This window comes from Harpegnathos saltator, unplaced genomic scaffold (assembly GCF_003227715.2).
Source record: "Harpegnathos saltator strain DR-91 unplaced genomic scaffold, Hsal_v8.6 scaffold8, whole genome shotgun sequence".
Taxonomy (NCBI): Eukaryota; Metazoa; Arthropoda; class Insecta; order Hymenoptera; family Formicidae; genus Harpegnathos; species Harpegnathos saltator.
Window position 1 is genome coordinate 1,034,407 of NW_020230648.1, and position 17,309 is coordinate 1,051,715.

General features: G+C 50.1%; 1 protein-coding gene across 3 annotated transcripts in view; it reads right to left on the reverse strand.

Annotated features, from left to right (window-relative positions):
• Positions 1–315: 315 nt before the first annotated feature.
• Positions 316–17,309, reverse strand: part of dtn (transmembrane protein 132C dtn) — a 127,599-nt gene continuing 110,605 nt past the window's right edge. For 2 of the 3 annotated variants that reach the window (XM_025306725.1, XM_019840661.2), the window contains exons 6-11: positions 12,471–12,614; positions 10,560–11,408; positions 9,212–9,647; positions 7,641–8,068; positions 6,836–7,125; positions 316–6,476 (exon numbers count right to left, since the gene is read on the reverse strand). In XM_025306725.1, the coding sequence (XP_025162510.1) occupies positions 5,753–6,476; positions 6,836–7,125; positions 7,641–8,068; positions 9,212–9,647; positions 10,560–11,408; positions 12,471–12,614 (2,871 nt within the window). In that variant the 3' untranslated portion in view covers positions 316–5,752. The remainder of the gene's footprint in view (positions 6,477–6,835; positions 7,126–7,640; positions 8,069–9,211; positions 9,648–10,559; positions 11,409–12,470; positions 12,615–17,309) is intronic. The other variant, XM_019840662.2, reaches the window with a different exon arrangement.

A 17,309-nucleotide genomic window follows, 5' to 3' on the forward strand; every position in this document is an offset into this window, starting at 1 on the left:
AAGATGGTGGTGATGACAATGTGACGATGATAATGACAGTGAAAGTGACGGTGACGACGACGACGACAACAGCGACGATATCGATGCGGTGTTTCGCTTCGGAGGACGCGCGCGATCGACGCACCGATGGCAACAGTAGCAGCAACAATCTCAGTAACAGTAACAGCAACAGCAACGATGACGATAATAATGATAATAGTATAAGTAACAATAGAGCAGTCCATAGTACAGTCTAATAGACAAGGTAATAATAATAATATCTTCAATGAGAGAGAGAGAGAGAGAGAGAGAGAGCGAGGGAGGAAGGGGGGGAGAGAGAGAGAGAGAGAGAGAGAGAGTCGTCCTCCGTGCGTAACTTTTGGAAACTATTTCTCGTTTTCTATTCTCTCCAAGTAGCTCTCGTCCCGTGTGAAACCTCACCAGTCAGTCGTCTTTCCTCTCAGTTTCGTACTCGAAAGATACATGTGCGTATGCACTTCGTCGCGATATCGCCACCGTCATCGCCGATATCGTCGTCATCGAGCGCAATTAGCGATTATTAATTACCGCTCTCTCTTCTTCTTTTTTCCTGCCTTCGTCAGTTCCGCGCTTTATCACACTTAATGTAAACAGGGCGACATCGTGTCTGAGGAATGTGTGTGTATCGAGTGTGTTTGTGTATGCGCGCGGGCGCGGAATCAGCATTGCGTTGAATCTATCGTATCACTAATCAGCAAGGGATACTGGAAAGACAATGCGCGCGCGCGTCATCGTCGCTTCACGCGCTACATTGGTCGTGGACAAGGGAGTAGTTCGCGTAGAATCGCAGGAAACACGGGGAGTAGAGCGGGGACTCCTCTCGCGTCGAGAGATTATCAATGATCCCCGTGCGTATCGAGTATTAAACGTATGTTATCCTAAAGCCGGTACGATCCTTTGTGCTCTTAGCGTCACGAGTATTTGCGAGGGTATAGTTGCCTTAAATCTACACATTGTGCAGCGATGAGTATATTCTTTTTACAATAGGAAAGCACCTGCCTGATGGTCATGATATACCGACGAATGCATCATTAATAATATCGATGAACGCGTCGATGAACTTATTAACACTCGAAAAGGAGACTAAGAGGACGGATGAAAACGTGAGGAAGATGAAGCCAGGAAGAAAAGGAAGCGGGAGGAAAGACGGATGTATAGAGAGAAAGAATAAAACGTGAGGGGCGGTTTGACAAGACGCAGAGACAAACGACAGAACAGTGGGAGGGAAATAAATGGGGGAGGGGGGGGGGCAATAAGAAGAATGACGACGCGAGAAAGCCGCTATGACGAGGCTTCTCGGGAAAACGGAGAGATGATATTCGGTTGGGAACCACTGGATTTGATACATCGAAAGGAATATACTCCAATGCTTCGGTTCGCGCGACAAGCACGTTACGAACGTTACAAAAGCGCAGGTCTTTCGTCGTCGGGGCAATATGTTGAGGGAAGGCCGGGAGATGCGTACGTATATACATGGAACGTCGTCTAACATGTGTGTGCCTCTCTCTGTGTGTGTGTGTGTGTGTGTGTGTGTGTGTGTGTGTGCGTGCGCGCGCGCGCATATGTGTGTGTGTGTATAACCACGCGACGGTTATTAATATAGGATATATATATGTATATACTAACATATAAGCCCACTGACCCCGATCACGCTCAGTAAGATTAAGTAAATGCTTATGGCATCTGATAATCACCGAGGGTGTCCCTTATATCAAACGTCATTGGGTAGTTAGTTATGAACGGTCAGCGCGCACGCGCGCGCGCCTGTCTTGTTGATATTCGGATATGATCGATTCGTGCAAGTTTTCGCCGTGCTCACACCAATGAGTCTCGCTCTCTTTCACATCCATTCTATGTGGAAAAGGAAACATAACAAGAATAAACTGATCCGATCAGTCAGTGTCGCAGCTGAGACTGCGTGCTCGAATCCCGCGTTCGGCGCCAAGCCCGGCTCGTTCGTCGCGTTGTGGAGTTACTCGTGCTCGGCTCGGCTTTGAAATAATTGCAACATCGCGACAATTTTTGCCATGATAAAAGTAATAATAATTGAAAAATAATATGGTAATGATATCATAGCAAATAATCGAATAATGATTTTATCATCGGAAAACATCACGGTGCCGCGTTGACAGAGTTCTTCTGTCGCAATCGTTTCCGTCGCTTGTTATCTGAATTCTCGAACATTAGATACTGAGCGTAAAACGCGGAATACGACAATTTGTTTTCTCGCCGTATATACGTGCGGTTAAGATCGGTCTCGATACGCGGTATATATACATAAATCAAGCTTGATGCATCACGGTGACCGCAGGGTAATCGAGAGATACGTATTATCGTCGGGCGAAAGGCAACGTAGATCGCACTTCACGTTGATTAATAATATATATATATATATATATATATATATCTTTATATCTATATTTATATTTATATAGTAATTACGCTATAAGACTAGATTCTCTCGGCGGGGTACTCGCACGTACGTTGTTCCGATTTTGCCTCGACGGTTTCGCGTAACCGTTGCTCGTGGATTCGTTTATTCGCCTTTCACGACAACGAGACGCCGCGTCGTTGCCGTTGATTCGATTGGATTGCTATTGTCCCACGCGATGTGCCCACACACACACACACACACACACACAATGCACGGAGTCACACATACATACTTAGACATGTAGTCCTTAGATACGTTATTATAGTATAGATTCTTGGGCGTGATTCTTGGAGTAGGTCGCTCACTTCTTTCACTTCTCTTTGTGATTTGTTTCGTTTCACTCAATCGCGTCGCGATGATCGGTTGCAGTTTGGAAAACAACGGAACGACTGTGTGAGCTCGTACTTCTAGTCGAGCGGGAAGAACAGACGGAACTTTCCCTTTCTCTCTTTTGCTCGCTCTCTTTTTTTCTCGCGGTCACGAGCGCAGGTAAGAGCGCATATATACTAAACGAACACACATTGTTGTCTGTGAAGAATTTTTCTCATTGGCAAAGTAACGAGTAATTTCGAGGAGTTGATAATTACGCTTGATAGTTGCGTATTTTAAAGGAAAAAGTTCAAGTCCTTTGAGGTATCACATGAAAATCAACTACTGAAGATGCTACAAGGAAACACTACAAAAGTCACATATCGGAAGATATGTCGTCTCCAGAATGCTGAGATTCTCCGCCGTCATTTGCGCGTTCCACTAATTAATTATACTCGAGCTACAATGTGTTCGGCTGATTTACATACGCTCTCACTAACGCATCGCGCACGGCTTCTCTTTGTGTCTAACTACAAATACGAGCACAAGCGGCACAGGATACGCCTGCGTAATGGTACACGAGACAGGCACCTAGGTACACACGAAACGATTGCTAAAATTTCTCAAAGATCATATTACCGCGAACACTGTCGGATTACTGTCGAGAGGCGAAGAGAGAAAGGCTCCAGTAAAGCCGATGAAGAAAAAATTCCGATGTATACGCGACGAATGGATATGCGACGAAACGAGAGATGCGTAGGTGATTAATTATCTTCGTGCCGCGCTGTCAGAGAACTGTCGTTCCGACTGACCTCAAATGACTTTCCGAATACCATCGCGGTAAATATACAATTATACACTTGATATGACAAATATGTATATACACGTTATGATACTTCGCAGCGGCTGACATAGTATCCAGATAGAAATGTCTCAAGCGGGAACATGCTGAACCGAGATACCATACCTAGATACGTGTCTACGCATACGTTAATGTCTAGGTACCAGTACCTAGACGCCTTATACAATATACAGACCTCGCTGACGGTGTCTCCTCCCATTCTCACGCTTTTTTTCTCTCACACACCACACACACACACATACACGTGCGGATGCACTCGCGTGAAAGCGCGCGAAGCGATATTCGGCATCGATAAAGGTTGTAGATCGCGACGCGAGGCATTTCTCTCATACTTGAGAAAATCGTAGGATCCGATCGAGGGACGAGGAGTAATCCTTCAGAAGCGATACCAGAGAGCAGCGTTCGGGGCGTCGTAGTGTGTAACGTATACACGTGTTCTTGTCGTCGGCAACGTTCTCTCGTTCGCGAATGGTATTCGCGATTCTCTAATATAGCCATATAAATGTAACTTTAAATCTATGAGTCCATAATTAACATGCGCTATCGCATATATATATAATATATATATATATATATATATAATATAATATATATATGTACACAGTCTTACAAAGCAAAATTTACAAACATCACGACGTACTGTCGATCGAATAAATATGTGTCCTCCGGCGAGGATCGGGCAGCAAGCGGAGGCTCGGTCGTATTTCGATCGCGCGTCGCACCTCGACCTCGACGTTAGTTTCGATAGGCAGTCCACCGGACTGCCGACGGCAATCGTACATGAAATGAATAGCCAACACAGAGACCAAAAATCGCGGCGCTAAGAAGAGAGCCGGGAGGATCCTTTCGGATTCGGCGTATTCTTCGCAAATCTGCGGGACTTGACGAGAATTCCGCGGAATTCTCCAATCTCTCGAGAGATCCCGTGTCTCGTCGGGGATTGTAGTTCGCCGATGGCACGCACGAGGTATAGGAGGCGAAGGGTGTGCCAAGACGATACAAATTGGAGGAATCCTTGCGATTCGTTGCACGTACGTCACTGAGGTCGCGCGCGGGCGCGTCATCAAAATGCGCCGCATCTCGTAGCTGCTTTATGCCAACCCCTCGCGGCCCGACAACGGGAGGAGGAACCGTGATAGCGGAGAATGGGCTTGAGCGAGAGATCAAGATGGCGCGGGGGCAACAGCGAGGATCGATGATCCCACGAAACGAAGGGAAACTCGCAGCGAGGAACGAAACGTCGGAATGTCGCGTGACGCTTGTCATCGAGCGAGCGATCTACCTATCCCACTGGCCACCGACAGTCAGTTTTTTTCTTAAAGCCTCTTGCATGTTATGTGTGCGAGTATGTACGTGTGTGTGTTGTGTGTGAGTGTGTGTGTGTGTGTGTGTGTGTCTGTACAAACAGTACCCCGACCGATTTGTCGCGCCAGCAGTTTCGACAATCGGTATAATGATCTCGCGTATGTGTGTGTGTGTGTGTGTGTGTTTGTGTGTGTGTGTGCGTGTGTATATGCGTGTCCAAAGTGAAGACATTATCGTTGCTGAAATGAGAATGTTGCTTTTCTCAGATTGGTTCTCCGTATAAAACGATATAATCTAAAGACTTTATTGAAAGGAAAGGAGAGAAAGAGATCCTAAGAGTAGAGGCGGCAAAAATATTAGTTAGCAAAAGGACTTGTTATGTCGTTGATAATCGATGCTTTGTAAGAGCGATAAAAAATACAGGCGAAATTTCAGGAACTTTTGTCTGTCGTTTGAGAGAACTGTTAGCGTCCGTCACAAATGGTCGAGAGACTAGGTAGCGTTATTCTTTCTTGATTACGTGTGCGTGTATGTGTGTGTATGTATGTACGTACGTGTGTCATGTATTCGTGTTCACGCGTTACTCTTGACGTGCTGCTAGAAAGCTGACTAGATTATAGTCTAAAATACGAAACAGTCGGGATCGTCCTCAGCTAGGCGGAGTCGTTCGCGCGAGCCGCAGTTGTCGCCGGCAAGCCATCGAGGAGCGGCAAGAGCGCAAGCAGAGACGGACAGCCCAATCCTCGCGCGCACTAGCGAGGATCCCGGTGTTCCGTATCGACGTTGACTACTGCTCGACCTTCGAAGAGGTCGAACGGCCCCACCTAGGCATTCGACTCCTTCAGGTTGTCAAAGTACTGCATGATCTGGTTGTAGTCCATACCCAGATTGAGGTCGTCGAGCGCCACCGACTCCTCCTGCTCTTGGGACGAAGACGAGGAGGACGAGGACGAAGAGGATGACGAGGAGGACGAGGAGGACGGCGACGAGGACGGCGGGGATGTGGATGACGAGGCCGCGGTGGGGGTGCAGGAGGAGTTGACGCTGGAGACAACGGCGGAAGTGGAGAACGACGAGAACATCGGGTTACCGACTATAGTCGCCCTCTTGATCTCTCGGGATCTCGCATGCTTCGGGTGCCTGTCATCGTGGCCGTTCACTAGCTCCACGAGTTCCTCGTCCTCGCCGTTCTGCTGCGGCTTTGAGCTGTTGTCCACCCTGGTCTTTCCGTGCGACTTGATATGATGCGACGACTGATGGTGATGTTGTTGCTGCTGTTGTTGCTGCTGCTGTTTGCTGTGCCGATGATTTCCATGATGGCTGCCGCTGCCGCCGCTGGACGCCCTGTGACGATGCTTGCGCGGCGGTTCCGGGAGTCGCACGCTCACTCCTGTGTTCCTATGCGGCGGTACCGGTGGCTTGTAGTCCTCGTTACCGTTGTTCACGTTCGTGCCGATCGTTGTCGTCGTCGTGGCGGCCGCTGCTGCCGACATGGAGATCGCAGCTGGCACCCCGTGAGGCGGCAAAGGCGGAGGGATATCGTCGTTGCTGCAAACAAATCTACGATGACGAATGTAACAAACGATCATAAGAAAGTACCTCATTGAGATAACAGCGTTTTGGAATCCTCCACGTATGCAGGTCATAACTATTGATAAATGTCAGCCACGCGTCACTATTGCGCAAAGTGTCTATACTCTCTAGAAATTTCTTAGAGTGGCATGAGCAATTCTTCTCGCGAGTATGAGAATGAAACAAAGTAAAACGGAATATATTAACAAAACAAGAAACTTCTTCCGCTTTGAATCTCGCGAGAGACAAGCACGTTCGACTCGTCCACCCCGGCGAATCGAATCTTTCGCATGAAGAAGGCCAGCAGCAGTGTTCAAGGATAATGAAATATATACTCATTCCGCACGGTGGTCATCGTCGCGGCTGCCATCGACGCCGTGGTGGTCGCCGCCGTCGCAGTGGTCGGTGTAATCACGGTGGGCGGCTTGATCGCGGCTTTTGCGGCGAAGCTGTTGCGCGCGATCCTGTCCCTCTTGCAGTAAGTCGTGGTGTCGATGGCGCCGCTGGTGCCGCTAGGTCGTTGGTTCGCCGACGGCAGCTCGATATGATTCGGATTGTCGAAGCATGTACCCAGCTCGTTCTCGGGCTCGCCTTCGGCGGCCAGCGGATTGCTCGTCACGCGCACCTGCGATTTCCAACGAGCGTGTTTCCAATCAAGCCGATCCAACAAAATCCCGCTTGTTTTGTATAAGCGCCGACGGTCGGCCCAGCCGTCCGGCTTACCGGGCCGCTGCGTGAGCGAAACATGCGCGTCGGAGGTATTTACAACGAATCCCGCGCTGCTCGGCGGCTGAATTTAATCACGGATTATTCCCGAGCGTATTCGATGAACAATCAGGGGGACCATCACGACCGCGGGCGCGAGCGCGCGCGTTCGTAATGCACGTTGCTTTTTAATTTGATACGTACGTTGCAACACCGCGGCGATAATAATAACAATAATAAAAACACAGGTAATTTTCCCCGAATTAACCGCTCCGCCCGGCCAAAACCCGGCCCGGTCTGTATCGAGCCAACGATACCAAAGTAACGAGTAATCAACATCGAAGACATTTCATTCAGTCTCGCACGGCTGGCAACGCACAAAGAGATAAATCGCGACGTCCCAGCGAGCCGAATCGACCGGCGATACTGACGTACCTGTTGCGGCCCGCAGGCGGCTCGTTCGAGGGTCGCTCTGCCCAGCCATACCCAGTCGTGTGCGTTGGTCGTCGATTCTCGCGGCGGTCGCCTGCCGGACGCCAGCTGGTTCGCCGCGGCGCGCGCCCTCGCCGCGCTGGAGAGCACCGGGACGGCCGCGCCGGTCAACGGGGAGTCCGGCGGCTGGGGCTTGAACTTGCTGGCATACACCACGCAGGAGACGACAAAGACAACGATCGCGAAGCAGAACGCCGCTAGGAGCACGTACATCCCGATCTCGAGCGGACTCATGCGCGCCCCGCTGTGGTGACGCACGCCGACGCCGCTCATACCCCCTGGAGACATGCCATTAGCTATAGCCGTGCGATGCTGCCGTGCCTGCACCAAAGGCTCGTGCTCGTGCCCGTTCTCGTCTTTCAGCGGTAACCCTTTGCACAGAAAACAAAGAGAGAGAAAGAGAGAGAGGACAGAGTGAGAGAGGGCGGTGTGTGTGTGTGTACATGTGTTTTGAGAGAGAGAGAGAGAGAGAGAGAGAGAGAGAGAGAGAGAAATCTAGCAAGCGTGCGAGCGAGAAAAAGAAAGAGAGAGAGTCGTCGAGAGGGTGAACTTCTCTTCTCCTGAAGCATCTACGCGTCTCAAAAGCCGGACAACGACGAGAGAGGCGATCTGAGGCTGTCTGAGGAGCGTGTGCGAAGGAGAGCAACGGAGGATACTGAACGCGCGTTTGCACTCTCGCTGTGGCAATTGTACCGCCGAGCGTACAGTGATATGGCATTATGCCGAAGACACGCGAAAGATACGGCCGGCTACGTCGAGACTTGGCAACTACTCCGAGGAAGAGGAGGAGAGCCAGGCGGGAGCGTTCTCCGTGTACACGCTCTCGGACGTTTCGCTCGCGGGCTCTCGCTCGTAGTTTCTCCAACTTCGTGCGAGGGAAGGTACACGCGCGGAGTCGCGGAGAGGATCCGGAGGACCCGGGGAATCAATTCCCCCGGCCACGAGACCTCGCGAGTCGCTCCAAGTGCTTGCGGTGCGACGAGCTGTGACGAGCAGCCGGCGTCGCGTCCGCGTCGCGCGTTATTCTTCGTACCGGAGACACCGCACATTTGGCATTTCACGAGCACAAGGAGAGAGAGAGAGAGAGAGAGAGAGAGAGAGAGAGAGAGAAAGAGAGAGAGAGACCATCATTGTAAGAAGAAACGACCGAGGGACTCGGGGCGGGAGAAAGCGCGTATAAGCAGGCAAGTCCAGGCAGGTGGAAGTTTTTACGGTACAAGCCGAATAGTCCTGGTGAGGAAAGTTTCCTTGAAAGCTGAGAAACACGCTGAGAAACGAAGTGTCTGTAGCACGTCGTGCGCTATGTGGCAGTTATGAAGTGCAGAACGGAAAGAACGAGAAGCGAGAGAGCGAGAGACAAAGAGAGTGAGAAAGAGACAGAGAGAGAGAGAGAGAGAGAGAGAGAGAGAGAGAGAGAGAGAGAGAGAGAGAGAGAGAGAGAGAGAGAGAGAAAGGAGAGAAAACAAAAACTAAAGCGGCAAAGAGCGCGGCAAAGGGGAACAGGTTCTATTTACCGATGAGGATGTCATGCAGATCGGGCGCCATTTCGCCGCGGCCGGTCTTCCGTTCCCTGTGGCTCTGCGAGCCGACCGTGCCGCCGCCGTCGTTCTGCACGAATTCCGGTCGATTGGACATCTCGCTGGAGGTGAAGTCCACCTCGACGTTGGCGGAGGCGCTCGCCAACGCGGCGATCACGGGTCTCTGCGAGACCTTGCCAGGACGTCTGGTGAGTCGGCAGGAGTCGGCCAACTGGAGGCTGACGCGCAGCAGGTCGCCGCGGCCTTCGCCGATCGCGATCACCCGGGGGTGGTGGGAGGCTACCATCGGCGCGAATACCACAACTTCCTTGTCCAAACTCTCGACCAGCAAGTGGTAGTCGCTCACGGCGATCTCCCGAAGGGGCGTCCGCGATCCATCAGCGAACTCCACGTCGATGTCCAGCAGGCCTTCCTGTTGGTGCAATGATATATGGTGCCGATCATCGCGCCGAGAATTTCGCACGTAATTTTGCCCGGGACTGCAGCGTAATCTCGTAACGCGACTCGATCGCGGGGTTTCGCTCCGGGGGAGTTTCGGGGTCGATTATGTCGAAATGGAAATCCAGCGGTTGAACCTCGCGCGGTCGCGATCGCGCGCTCTCGATAGAAAGGCGGGAGGTGTTTAATTATTAACATGGCCGTGCGTCACGTGCGTCACTGTACAAAAAAGGAAAAGCCGATATTTGCGCGAGATTGAATTGCACTCGCGAAATCTGCTCTCCGGCGGCAATAATCGCAAAACGTGAGATATTTAATTATTAATAATGTGAACCCCGCCGCGAGTCTCATTGGCTGATCGACGCTGTGGCCTCATTAATTCACGCGTAAAGCGTAAGACTTGACGTATTGCCTCTGACGTATCGATTATCGCGGTCGATAGGGAACTGGGAAGATCAGATGGCGTGCGAATTTTCGTGCGGGTGCAAAAAGCATGACATATTTGTTGAACAAATAGAGAACGAAATTGTCCGACTTCAAGTCTGATCGATAACTTTCACGAATGAGACGACCGACGTCAATTCAGTATTTTTTTAGACACATGGCGAGCGATTCTCTATTTTTTTCTTCCGATACTCAAACTCTCTTAAAATATCATGCAATTTCATAAAAAAAAAAAAGAACTGCATAAAAAACCTCTCGCACCGAGCCGATACTTGTCACAACTTCGGTCATGCGCATTTCAACGAAGCCTCGAAGCGATCTGTGAAAATAATCACTATGGCAGCCAGCTGGCGTGCTGATCGCTCGCAACATTCGTTCGTGATCGCATCTGCGTTCGGTCTGCGAAAGCTCGCAGGAGCCCGAGAAGTGACAAGCGTCTCACCTGGTACTGAGCAGTCAGCCGCCTGGTGACCGAAGTCTCCGCGACGTATCCGTTCTCGATCGCGGTATCGGGACTGATGCTGAGCTGAAGCCCGGAGACCACCGTGACGGAGAGGCGCGTGACGGACACGCGGTCGTTGCCGACTCTGACCTCCTTGGCGCCGATGACTCTGCCGGTGATCGGCGACAACACCTGCACCTCTGTGCGCCCCACGCTGCGTCCTTGGACTATCCTGCCCTGAAGGAGCGTCGCTATCCGAGGATCGGAGATGCGCAGCACGGCGGTAACGAGGTCGGTGACACGCAGCCAGGTGCGACGGTTGACGAAGAACGACGTCCGGCCAGAGTCGTGGTCCGTTGCGGAGAACCGGGCGTGCACCTCGACCGGACTCTGTTGGAAGCGCAACCTGCAGGTGGTTGGCGGACTCCGCTCAATCGAGTTGTCCCAGCCGTGATCGCCGCCGCCCCCACGGTACCGCTCCTCCTGCTCGTCCTCGTCCGGCATCATGTCCGAGTCCTCCACGTCCATAGATGTGTCGTCCTCGATGGAGTCCTCCAGTTCCATGGCGCTCCGCTTCTTCGCCCGCGCGGTCACCGCCGCCTCGTCGAGCCCGGTCGCGTTCAGGCTGCGCTTGCTCTTGGTGCTGCTCGTCTGCTGCTCCGGAATCTTCCAGCCCTTGATCTGACTGAGCCGCGTGTCGCCGACCGTCACCTCCAGCGGAAACTCCGGCATCCACACGATGAACTTGGCCAAGCCGGTGTACGTGCCGTATTTGACGAGCACCGAGGCGTTGCTCGAGCCCCGAGCCTCCGAGCCGTCCACGTAGACGCTGCTGCACGAGGACGATACCTGCGAATTTCGGTCGCCGGAATTGGAATGCTCGATTACGAGGGACGATCGCTCAGGACGCGGCAAGAACCACGCACGATGCTGCCTGGGAGGGAGCACCCGGACGACCGCAGATCGGAATGTCGCGAGTTTGGAAACTACCTGGCGGAACTACGTGGCGCGCGCACACAAACCGCACGTGTATAACAGCCCCAGCGTGTAACGCGGCTGGCTTGTTAGGACTCTGTTTTCTAATCGTACGCGTTATTAAATCCAAGGAATTCGGACTCTTCGATTCACAAGCACAGTCGACGAACAAAAGGGCCGCGCACGGTACATTGTAGTGCGAGCGAAATTTGCCGACGGACTCAATTTCTCAATCGGCGGGTGAAAATTTCATCGCGCCACGATAACCGCGCGCTTGAGAGGCTCTCATTGAGCCTTTTCTCCCCCACGTTTGAACGTATTTATTATTTACGTGTTATTAGCGGTAACGCATAATCGGTGCGAATTTCTTCTTTGTGTTGTAACAACGTTACGGAATATGCGGAAACAAATGCGCACGATTAGAAGGTACCGACGATTTAATTACGCTGCGTGTGAAACTATTACGTCGCGGCCTCCGCATTGCTGCTGAACCGGCAACTCTCTCGATTTCAAAAGTACCGATTTTATTTTTTGCGAATCTGTGTGCGCGTATCTGTCGATATTTCTGGCAACGCGTTACGGTCGGAATGAATAATCAGAGATAAATTAATAATTTTCCGCAACATGCGTTCCCTTTTGAAGAAATATCGGTGCCAGAGACCCGAACGTTTCGCGAAATGCAAATTCGAAAATGCATATCGCAGCACAACGATAGTTTTAGCCGCGGAACAAATAATCTCGCTCCCTCGTCACTTTTCCCCTCCTCAGTCAGTGGCGTATAAAATAGAAAGATGAGGAGCCTCGTGGTCGTTCGCAGCGGCGCGAGAAAACGAAGAACCGGCGAGCCTGCCAACGATACACAAGCGCCGAGATTTTTCCCAATTAAGCGGCCGGGGAGCCCCGATAAGCGCGGGAGGTAAATTAAAAAGCAATTACCTTGAGAACACTCTCATCCTCGGAGTGACAGGACGACTGCAGCGTGACATCGGCCACCGTGCCAGCTTGGCTCACGATGAAAACCTTCATCCCCTGCGACACCTGACGCCCCGTCAGCACCGCGGTATTCATCACCTCCCAATTCTGAGGCGAGGAAACAAAAAACGGGAAAGGAGAAAAATATAAATCATTCTCTCTCGCTTTCGAGCGCTTTCGCGCACGCGCAGCGGAGCGAGTTGCACCTCGCGAAAATCGCATCCTCCATTTTTTATAATAGTATGCGCGATCGAAATTTGCATATATTTCAATATATGCATTCTCTCTCTCTCTCCCCCTCTCTATAAGCCTTCATTGATAGCCATTATCCATTATTCATAACTGTTATCCATTCTGTTTCAAAGTTCCCCGTTTCCCCATTTCGTCGTGACAAGATGAAAGGTGCCGGCCGATATTAAAAGATATGAACGAACCACCTCCAAAATGCAAAGTTCCGAAAAAGAAAGAAGGGAAAACATAAGTTAATAAAGAGAAACAGATAGCGGCGTTCACAAAGAGAACGTAAAAGATGACGATCGATTGAGCATCGCTCTTTCGCGAGTATTTCAACATCGCCGCAATTATCTCCCAATCATTCCAGGCAATTGGAGAAAGAGTAGGGCCGGAGAATGGAAGGATATTTTTCTCCACACTCGCGCTTCCTCTCATTTCCTCTCCGGAGGACGCGCGTTTGATGTATAATTTCTCGCGCGAGAACCTTGGAGAAACTCGGAGAAAAGTGCGCGGAGGGAAACTTGTCATAACTCAAAACCCGTTCGCGCGAATCGACGTGGTCGTCCTGAAACGGCTCATTTTTTCGCGATAGAACTTACCTCCGCTCGCTCGAGAAGAAAGAGAAAGAGAGTATTTTCAACGAAACGACAATTTATTTACGATATCTGAACGTCGTGAAATCGCGAGGGGCCCGACGATAAGGCGTAAAGGCACGAGGACACTGGCAGAGAGACTTGCGTTAGACAACCGTCAAGTTGCCGCACGGTTGCTTCGCAGATGCTGAGAGATGAGGGACGCTGGCGACGCGTTACGGGCGCGCTCACGTGTGTGGAAATTACTTTCCGCGTTTATGTCCGCGTTTACGCCACAGCCACGTCCACGTCCACGTGCGCGTACCGCTCGTGTACTCTCGTGACTGGTTCGTCAGTGGGAGCTCAGCTAAAGGGGTCGGAGAGGAGGCTCGACCTGGTCCACCGGTAAGCCATTTCCAAGTTGGCTCCCGTGCGGGCCGGCCTTTGGAAGGAACATCAAACGGCTCGGATATTGCAGCGAGGGAATTTAAATCTCTGACCTCGCATGGACTCGCTATATATCCCGTTGGTGGTGGTGTGTATTTGTGTGTGTGTGTGTGTGTGTGTGTGTGTGTGTGTGCACGCGCGCCGGTGAACCGTATCACCACCGACGAACGCGCTCGTACGATGGGAAAAGTGCTGGTGGTGGCGCCAAGGCTTACGTTCAGACCAACCAACCAACCCCCGGCTCTTTTCTTTCCTTTCATCAAATATTTTCCGAGCTGTATCGGGCCCGCGTGCGAATATTTACGAGACTGCCGCATCATGTGTGCGTGCGAACGCGCGCGTTGTATGCGCACGCGCGCGCGCGCGTGTGTGTGTGTGTGTGGCTATGCTGCGGGCCGTTATGACTTTTACCGTGCAAAATATTTCGGATCACCGGTTATATATACAATTGTACGCAGCAACTTTCGGTTCAATGTTTGTTACGTGTTACGTTAAAAAAAAAAAAGCCAGACCGCATGAGAGGATTGTTGGAGCAATTTCAAAGTCGATATTTTCGCGATGCAAGTTTTATCGGACAAAATACATCTTGTTTCGCAACTCTCGCGCTTCTGGCGGTAAATACTTTTCGGTAACTCGCAGACTCGGTTTAAAAAATCGCACGTAGCTGAGACCGCTGTTGCGTGTGGCTTAAACAGAATCTTTCAAGAGCCATGCTGATGGTCATGCAATTTGCCTCATATTCAGATTTCAATTTACAGGATTACATTTGACTTTTTTTCATTCGAAACACATTATGATACACTCAATGAAATTTTGCACCTTTATAATCGCGATTCAATCGGAAATCACATCTGATCTAATTAAAGTAATCGAAGTTTAACTTTTAATTCTTGCTCTCAGTTGGATGTGTCGATTTTTCAATCGAGTCTCCATTATAAATGTAAAATGTCGTGTATACAAAATCGTTTGATCATTATTAAAGTTCTGCGGATAACCAAGCAATTGATTCACATCTCATTCATGTCTGAAGTATCTCACTTGAGACAAGTTTCGAATAACGGAAATATTAATACGAGTCTGAGCCATGTGCGAGCTCGTGCCATTTAAAGAAAAGGATAAAGATACATTTGTTGTAGTGGATGAGTGGAATTAGAGAAATCGAGCGATAACGATTGCGCTCGCATTTAAGTTTTGAGCAGCTCTCGAGCTCTCGTGTATGCTCGTCTAGTTACTATTATTCGCAAACCATAACAATGAGGACGGCAAGCGGTGCTGCGCGGTGAATGAAGCACAACCTATATCTCTTCTACTTTCAACAGGAATTCAATGTATCGTGAAATGAGGGTTCATAGGTATGAGCTCGCCGTCCGATTCGAATAATCAATAATATAAAAATATCAAATATTTGCAAATTCATCGGATCTGTAATTTTACAGAAAGCTTACTTGACGCTTTGTCCTATAATATTGATTCTTTATATATTTCTACACATGTATGATGCTTAATGAATATTGGTTTTTAGAGCGTGCCTCCGTGTGACACGCTTTTGGCGAATCGAAAGTTACCTCAACGAACTGAAATACTAAAATTAATTTCAGACTAGACGATAAATTTAATTTTACATAACTTTGCAACTGTTACCAAGAGACGAATATTTCCCCAATCGATTATTCATTATAATTGCAAAGAATAAGTTTGTAGGATTGTATATTTGAAGATTGTAACAGATGTAAATTTTGATACGCAAACGAATCTCACAGGAGGTCCCCCTTTGGATATTTCCGAGATTGCAGGATTATTTTCCAATTTCGCTGGAGGAAGGTGAAAATGTTTCTCGATCTAGAATCTGCTGGAGAAGGAAACACAGATGGAGGGGCCCCGCAGAGGGCAGAGGATTTTCTACGCCATCGCGCGTAAAATACGCACAATACAGGCCATTACGCTGATAAATTTCGGCGGGGGAAACGAGCGGCCGTGTCGGAGGTCGCTAATTGATAAATTAGATAATTAATTCGTTTACATATCCCTTTGAAGGCGCCGCGCGCGTGGGAAGCTGTCGGAAACTCGGCGCGCTTCTTGATTATCCTTACTCTAATTGCCGGCCCGCTTGCCGCGCGAGCAACTGCGAAGGAACTTTTTAATTAAGAGAGACCTCGCGCCCTCGACCTCTGTCTTGCGTTATCCGTCAGTGTTTAACGCAACATCGCGATACCGAGAGCCTCGCGATCGCGGTCTCGTCGGCAACGCGACTCGGTTTTACGCATCTCACAAATATCCGCGCGGACGTCGCGAAAACAATTATGCGTAATAGCAAAGTGTCGTATTACGCAAACTCTTCCCGGCTGCTTGTGTGCCGCGAGATTTATTGCGAGCCGAAGACTCGTGGGAACGCGTGGCAAATTTTTCATAAATTCTTTTCAGATAGCGACGCAATTCTACGAAAGGATTACGTCGTCGTAATAACTGACACCGGTGATAATTGCGTTGTAACGTCTGAGGCGTGTATCTTGATTTCGCGCGTGTATTGCTGCCGAGAATCTCTCGCCCTATAAATCGACGATGAAAGAGATCTTTCACACGCGACTTTAGCCTCAATGGTAAAGAAGAAAACAGAATTTCTATCGCGTCACTTTATATGAAAAAGCGAGGTGGGAAGGAAATCTTGGCGGCTGGAAAAGAAATCTTCAACTTCCTCATCTTATCAGTCTGTCGAACGCGAGTGCGAGACGGTATTTGCGCGAGGAAACTTGTTTATTACGATTTATAGCACACGGAGGAGAATTTATACAACTCCTGTTTCTGACATCAGCATCTAAGGAGCGCGAGGACGGATTAAGAGTCTCGAAACGACGTCGTTGGCGTGATGATTGGAGGATTTTTGAGACTTTGCTCAGATTTTAGAGTCTTTCCTCTCTCTCTCTCTTTCTCTCTCTCTCTCTCTCCCGCTTATACTGCGATTCTCGTTCCGAGATGCCCTTCGTCCTCCCGCTTGTCGAAAATCCCGCGGAAAAGAGGTGACTCGAGCGACGAGCGCGATCAATACGGCCGTATCGATCACGTCGCCGCGCGAGAATCTGTTTCCACTCGGTCGGCCAATCTACGGTCCTCTCGCGAGCATCTCTCGCGTCGAGACACCAAGAACGAGAGAAAAGGAAGAAGACGGCGACAGAGAGAAAGAGAGAGAGAGAGAGAGAGAGAGAGCAAGGGGGTGGAGGACGGAGAGGAAGAGAGGGAAAAGCACCAGGGAGGACCGACAAAGGATAATGCTTTTCCCTCTTTGGCTCCCAGGGTGAACTTTTCCCTCTCTCTTCCCTCCTCCTCCCTGTCCTCTTTCTCTCTCTCTCTCTCCTTCTCTCACTCTATCGTCTCGTGGCCGGTACTTTTTCCACAGCTTTTCCGCGCCCGCGCTCTCGCCATAACGGCGATATTTCTAACCACGGCAAAATTCTATCGATACTCGCCGAGTCGATCTCCCGCCGGCTAGCTACGTGCTCCCATTTCGGTAACGGCAATCCAGCTGGTAACAACAGATTGTAATGAAATTTTCGAT